A 7,435-nucleotide genomic window follows, 5' to 3' on the forward strand; every position below is an offset into this window, starting at 1 on the left:
GATTTTGAGAAAATGAAACAAATACCTTATCCAAACATTCTGCACAAATTTTCTAGACTGTGTCCAAGCACATGTGAGGCATAAATTGAGTAGAAAAGAGGACAATAGACAAGATATTTACAGACATACATATATTTGACACGTCAATTTTATTAAGAGCAATTTCAGAAGCTCAGTTTTAAACATTTTATATAAAATGTAATGTAACAAGGAATCCCATCAGTGTAGAAAATACGTAACAAACATAAAACAAGCATATAACATTGTGCACTTTACATGGTAAAACCAATAGCATTTGCCTTGATCACACAGTCTGACCCTTTAAGACTGGGGAATAACACACAACATTAGTGTTGAACTAAGGCAAAGATGTCAGAGCACCATCTCTCTTCAGCTGCTAGCCACTTTAGTAGGCAGCATGCTTTCATTTGCATTGGCACTTGGTATTTCTTGCTCCACTGTCATACAGCATTGCCAAAAATCATTTATTGTTCATGTGATGTATACTTCTGAATTAATGAATTATAGCCAATCACTAGTCTCCACAGCAACTGTGTCTCTGTCAAGTAGGTCGTTCTGTTCTGTTGACTCCTCCTCGTTTGGATCGTCTCCTGGTGGAAGTGCGGTTTCTTCTGGCAGCTGGACACGCACCTGAACCCAAACATTTACAATGCATTCAGAGAACACAAAATGTTTTTCAGGTATAATGTGGAACTGGCATGCAAATTTTGGAGTCATATGATGCTATTTTAAAGATTGTTCATTATTTTGTATATTTAGTGTAACAGAATGTGTTGACATGCTTTAATGTTCAAAAAACACATTTTTCAAATACTGTACACAGTACAAGGCTCGAAATTGCGACCATTTTGGTCGCATATGCTCCCATAATTTAATCTGTGCGACCTCAAAATATATTTAGGAGCATCTGTGCGAGTGCATTGTGAGTGAGTGAAGTGACATACATACTGCCAAGTATGGTGACCCATACTCAGAATTCGTGCTCTGCATTTAACCCATCCAACGTGCACACACACAGCAGTGAACACACACACCGTGAACACACACCCGGAGCAGTGGGCAGCCATGCTGCAGCGCCCGGGGAGCAGTTGGGGGTTCGGTGCCTTGCTCAAGGGCACCTCAGTCGTGGTATTGAGGGTGGAGAGAGCGCTGCACATTCACTCCCCCCACCTACAATTCCTGCCGGCCCGAGACTCGAACCCGCAACCTTTGGATTACGAGTCCGACTCTCTAACCATTAGACCACGACTTCCCCAAATGATTAAATTGATTTCAAATCAAATTCTGATTTGCATTTTCAATGCGCTCAATTCAAAAATACAGTAAGTCAACCTTTAACGATACATTAATGCTGCCTTACAAGAACAAGTACATAGTCACTGCATGTAGTTCTATTTACCCTGACATTTCTCCTCCATGGGCAGCGCAACCGGAGGAAATAAGTGCATGCCAAGAAACAGCGGCAGGAGAACACAACCTCCACCAATGACATCAGAATCAACGGAAACCATAGGATTAATGTAGTACCCTGGAGAGAGAAATATATTTTATTTAATTATTTTAGTATTTCCTTTCACTTGCTTATTTTGCATCGTGTCCCACAGGGCTTCCACTGCTTTTTACCAACAAATTTCCATGAGTTATGCATGACACTTTCATGCATTTGAGATTACTGGATTTTTAAATTTAATTTTTAATAAGAGAGCAATTTTAAGTAATTAAATATTTTAAAGCTGGGAATAAATAAAAAAAGAAAATACATCAATTTTAATTTCATGACCACGGGAACCCTGGAGCCTCATATAAAGGTGTTGGTAAAACGATCCTAAATGTTAAACTACAACAATTTCTAAAATGCTCCTAAGAACAACTTATAAATTGTTTGTACACACAAAAATTGCTCCTAAATCCATAATTTCTTATAAATCAAAGTTTATCCTAAAGTTGAGTGTAATATTAAAAAGTGCAGCAACTCCACCTACAGAAATGTCCACATAAATAAATATATATATGTACAAATATATATACAGTGCCCTCCATAAGTATTGGAACAGTAAAGACAAAATTGCTCTGTTGGCTGTGGAGTCAAGACATTTGCAAATATGATTAAAAGATGAATATGAGACAAAACTACAGAATGTCACATTTTATTATAGGCCGTTTCAACACACGTTTTACCAAATAAAAAAAACAGCACTTTTAGAGTTCATCCCACTCATTGATGTGAGCATAAGTATTGGGACAGTTGAACATAAGGCAGATATAAAATATTAAAAGCTATTATTTAGTTGCAGATCCCTTGCGCACAATCACAGCAACGAGTCTGTGACCCATAGACATCACCAGACTCTTGGTCTCATCCCAGCCTTTAATGCAGCCAATTACAATTGTTGCTTGTTTGGGGAGTTTCTGCCTTTACTCTCCTCTTCAGCTGGTGAAATTCATGTTCAATCGGATTTAAATCTGGAGCTTGACTTGGGAAATCTAAGACTTTCCATTTCTTTGCTCTTATAAATTCCTTGACTGAACTGGCAGGGTGTTTTGGGTCATTGTCTTGATGAAATATGAAGCACTTCCCAATGAATCTGGTGGCATTTTCTTGAATATTGGTAGGCAAGATGGTTTGTACCCTTCCAAATTCATTCTGCTACTGTCATCATACATTAAGTCATCTGTAAAGTTGAGAGGGCCTGTTCCAGAGGCAGCCATGCATGCCCATGCCATGACACCACCTCCACCATGCTTTACAGATGAGGCTGTATGCTTGGGATCATTGCAGTTCCCTTTTTTTCCTCCACATTTTTGCTTTCCCATACCTTAGATAAAGGTTCATCTTTGTCTCATCGGTCCATAAACACAGTTCCAAAACTCTTCTGGCTCACCTTTGTGCTTTTTTGCAAACTCTAATCTTGCCTTTCTGTTTTTGGTGCTGGTCAGAGGTTTGCATCTTGCTGTGTAGCATCTGTAATTCTGTGTCAAAGTCTCCTGAGGACAGTAAATTGTCAGAGCATTACCCCAGCTTTCTGGAAGTTGTTGGTGATTTTACAGACACGTCTTTTAGGATTAATTTTCACAGCTTTTATGATTTGTCAGTCATCATCTACTGTTGTTTTCTCAGCCGATCAGGTCGTTTTTGGTTGCTGGTGTCGCTGGTGGTTTCCAAACTCTTGATTTCTCCATGCCTTTTGTTTTTGCTATAGCTCTATTGCTTGCTTTTCTCTCAAAGTCAGCTCCCTCATCTTCATCCTGGTTTGTGTGTGTCATCATCGAATGCAAGATTCAGAATGCAGAAGTAATGGATATAACTTATACGACACATTCCCTGCTTTTAATATCTGAAGAATTAATGCAACAGGACACAGCTGATCACTTAGAAAGATCTGTGAGGCAACTGTTCCAATACTTATGCTCACATCAGATAGAGGGATGAAACTCTAAAAGTGCTGAACTTCTTAGCTGGTAAAACATCTATGTGTTGAATCACCCACTAATAAAATGTGACATTCTGTAATTTTGTCTCATATTCATCTTTATTATAATTTACAAATATTTGTAAATGTCTTGACTCCACAGCCAACAGAGCAATTTTGTATTTACTGTTCCAATACTTTTGGAGGGCACTGTATATATATTTGTTCCTCACTTTTGACATATGATGAAATCCATGGAATTTCATACAATCATATTTGTGTTTTATAAATAAGGCCCCTGGTTCATACTATGGCTTAAGTTGCTACAGTTTTGGTGACAAATGCATCTCAAAGGCAAAAAAAAGAAAGCCTCTTAAAAAGGCATTTATTAGGCTCATATCATTAATTTGTATTTGATTACACTAGGATCCACCAGACTGGAGATTCACTGACTCACATAGATGCGTGTGGGGTCAAAGGGGCATTCATTTGTGATGCTGTAGTAGGTCATGTTGGCAGGCAGGTTGCAGTGGGCAAACAAAGTGCTTCCTTCCCATATTATGGCCCTTACAGTGGCAAAAGTGATTCCCACTGCAGAGGCGGCACCCAAGAGAACAGCCAAGACACTCACTATTAGTAGAAACCAACTCTGCAACAAGGATAAAATGCATTCAGAAATTAATAATACATGAACACAATTTTATTCTATAGAATTTGAAGTGCAAGTTTTGCAGTTGCAGCAAAACCTAAATAGCGAAAACACAGAGCAAATGCAATCATAACAAAAAGGACAGTATTGTGTGCTTGTGTCTACTCACCAGCAGCTGGTTTTTCTTGTTCTTTGAGAGAACAATAGCTGAGATTCCACCAATAATTGCCTGCAGGTTATAAACATGGTCAGATATAAAATACAGTGTGGACTCATTCAGGGGAAAAGGTGAATTTGCAGTTTTAACTAACACACCTGCTTATTAACTCAGGAATTTTAACTACTACGCCTCAAATGCCACGTCGCTTGATCACAAACAGACATACATTTCACTTTTGAAGACAGACAAACCATAAGTCCTGCCACAAGAGCGATGACATTGGAGATGGGGTAGATGAGTTTCTTGTTCCAGGTGAACACATTTGTGTGTCTGAGCACAGCACCGTGTACCAGTGCCCCCAACAAGAAGTTCACATGACCCACCAGCACCAGCCCCAAACCCATCTTCATCAGGATCTTATCATCCTTCAGACTGCCACAACAAAGACCTACAAGAAACACACACAATCTCAACCATAAACACAGCAAGATGTAGGGTCAGACATCCAGATAAAAAAAAAAAAAAAAAAAAAAAAAGGAGGAAATGAATCAAAGAATAATGTACAGCATGAAATCCACTTCAGACTACATACAATAATTTTTCATCATGTCCCACAGGGTTCCCACCCTTTTTCCAATGAATTTCCATGACGTGTGCATGATGCTTCCATGCATTTGTTACAATTGCATTTTTTTAAAACAATTTTAAAGGTCCCATATTGTACACCTTTCTGGAGTTTTATTTTAGGTTTTGATGTCCTTAAGAATATATATTTGTATAAGTACCAAGTATAAGTACCAAAAACCAACTCAATATATTTTTACAGCTCTTCTCTCAGGAGCTCTGTTAAGAACAGGTCGATTTTGGCCTGTCTATTTAATATTCATGAGCCTATCTTCTGACTGGCCTGTTGTTTTCAGAGCGATGCACAGCTAGGCCAACCACAGGTAACTCATGTAGGGCCGACTTCACAATTACGTCACAGCGCTAGCTGGAAGCAAAACAAAGGGAAAACTGGAGGTGGCCCATTCAAACCAGCGCAGATTCGGCTACATAAGGAGCTTAAAATATCATCTTGTTTGTGATGTTGGGTGCCAGAATCAACGTAATACAGCCTTAAATTAGAAATTTGATCGCATACCTGCTGCCACTGCCAGACAAAAAACAGATGACAGCTGTGGTTAAACGCAATAAAACGAGCAGACTGGACAGAAACGATCGTCAAAAATGCTCGCGTTTGCAGCGCACACTTTTTTTTTTTTTATCAGAAAAGGTTCAATAAAGTATTGTCTTTTGTTGTTATAGGCGCATCTGAAGATTTCTTGCATTCTCAGGACTATATCGTGTATGAAATAATGTCTGTGTGTAAAACAACAAACTGACGATTTATATATAATCATTTGTAATTGCATATACATTGTTGTGATTAATTGTGGCTGGAATAATAATGTAGCTGTAAAAATAGCTGCCTGCTGAAATTGAAATGCATTTACATCATCATCATCATGACAACTGAACCATTGTAAAGATCCGATTCAAACGAATCGTTCGCTCGCGAACTGAACACTGCTAAGATTTAACTATCTAGCATAAATCCATTAACTTAACTCATTAGAGAACTAGACTACATTCAGTGAGACATTTAGCCTATATGACAGCAATGGATTTTTAGGGCAACAAATAATGCTGTGATGTATTATCAAGATAAACATAACCACACCCAGACGCCAGACCACGTTCATATAAGTTACTCACTTCTACCTCATGAAATGCACACTTTCGTTATGTAAATAAAGTCCAACTCACCCGAATTCACCATCCTTAAGTCCTTCTTTCAGATCAAGTCATAATTAAAGGTTTAAGACGTCTAAGGATCTTCTCCTCTTACCGTGCCTCTCAGGCTGTCCTTCTCCTTCCCGTTCACCTGCGTGCATGACCACTCCCTGTCCGCTCGCGCACCTGTTCTGACCGCCCTGCAGGTGTCGCTGTACACAAGGAAGAAGAGCCTTCAACCTACAGAGATTCTAAAGCGCCTTTTATTTTATTTAAACACACTTTTCTGGTAATTTCAGACAGATGTAGTAGTACGTGATATCAGAATGTCGGTCTTATTATTGTACAATGTCAAATCCAACTTTAAAAGCAAGGCACAAAACACTTATAAACAGACCTAAGTGCAAATACTTACAAAATATCAAAATTATTGCAAAATACATGTTGGTACACACACACAAAAAGCAAAATAAATAAATAAGTGTTGTTTTACTTTTATATATTTTAGGAATGGTAAATAATTACTGATAACGTTCATTCAACAAAAAAACTAAATTAGGATTAGTTTAATTCACATTTATGAATGACAAAATGAATATTTACACCTGCAAATGCTGTCTAATTCATTATAAACATTTTTTAACTAAAATATTTTATTAATTTGTTTTGTTGTGGCTGCACACACACAAAAAAACAATCATCTGAATCAGTAGTGTCAGTCTGTTTCCAGTCAGTGTTGATCACAGTCAGTTGATGAAGTAAACCTGAACACCTGGACTTGATCACCTGACTTTCATTAATGAATTAATCTGTGCAGCATAAACCTCCTCACAGCATGAATTTTCAGGAAGGTCTGTGCAACAAGAAAAGTGGTTGTGTTAATTATACTGTGCTGGTTTTCTCTCAGGTAAAAGCTGTGGGATAGGGATGGCGGCTGTTTTTGTTGTCTTCTGTTGGACTATAGTGTCTGTAGTGCTGCCTGTTACACCAAATGGGGATGATTTTAATGGGCACTTTACAGCGTACTTACCAGGAATCATAGAAGATGTCTTGCATATTCCTGCTGCTGCAGCACATTTCCTGAATGAAGTTCCTCAGCCTCACAATTTTGATGAATCTGCATCGGTGTTTCCAATGCCATATAATATACAGGCTCTTCTGGACCGAAGAAACAGTTTTTCATTAAGGATCATGAATTGTACGTCATTAAAGCACTTCTTGATCTATTAAACCTAGTTGGTGTCTAATGCGGTTTATCTAATGTTTATTTTGCTCTAGCGTCTTGGAGTGGTCCAGTGGATACTGTGTTCCACAGAGGAGATCAGTTGTATCTGCAGGTGTCTGCCTTACCTGGACCCGGTCAACAGCTTTATGTCCAGTCCTGCCATGCTTCCTCTTCTCCAAACCATGCTGATAAACCTG

The 7,435-nt window shown here is 38.5% G+C and overlaps 1 protein-coding gene across 2 annotated transcripts; it reads right to left on the reverse strand.

Moving 5' to 3' along the window:
- Nucleotides 1-115: 115 nt before the first annotated feature.
- Nucleotides 116-6,207, reverse strand: LOC306886279 (transmembrane protein 54-like). Of its 2 annotated transcripts, none has more exons than XM_079443259.1 (6): nucleotides 6,047-6,195; nucleotides 4,492-4,688; nucleotides 4,250-4,309; nucleotides 3,889-4,080; nucleotides 1,421-1,549; nucleotides 116-651 (listed from the first exon to the last, which is right to left on the reverse strand). In XM_079443259.1, the coding sequence occupies exons 1-6, from the start codon at nucleotides 6,057-6,059 to the stop codon at nucleotides 523-525; spliced, it is 720 nt and encodes a 239-aa protein (XP_079299385.1). In that variant the 5' UTR covers nucleotides 6,060-6,195; the 3' UTR covers nucleotides 116-522. The 2 variants fall into 2 exon arrangements, with proteins under 2 accessions (XP_079299385.1, XP_079299384.1); XM_079443258.1 differs by having other exon boundaries at nucleotides 120-651; nucleotides 6,129-6,207.
- Nucleotides 6,208-7,435: the final 1,228 nt, after the last annotated feature.

This window comes from Barbus barbus, assembly GCF_936440315.1.
Source record: "Barbus barbus genome assembly, chromosome: 20".
In the NCBI taxonomy this organism is placed as follows: domain Eukaryota; kingdom Metazoa; phylum Chordata; class Actinopteri; order Cypriniformes; family Cyprinidae; genus Barbus; species Barbus barbus.

Coding starts and splice junctions, on each gene's coding strand:
- LOC306886279 (XM_079443258.1), bottom strand. CDS start 6,174: ATGCACGCAGGTGAACGGGAAGGAGAAGGACAGCCTGAGAGGCACG. Junction 1,550..3,888: donor TTGACCCCACACGCATCTAT/GTGAGTCAGTGA, acceptor TTCTCTCTCCAG/GGTACTACATTAATCCTATG. Junction 652..1,420: donor CATGGAGGAGAAATGTCAGG/GTAAATAGAACT, acceptor GTTTGGGTTCAG/GTGCGTGTCCAGCTGCCAGA.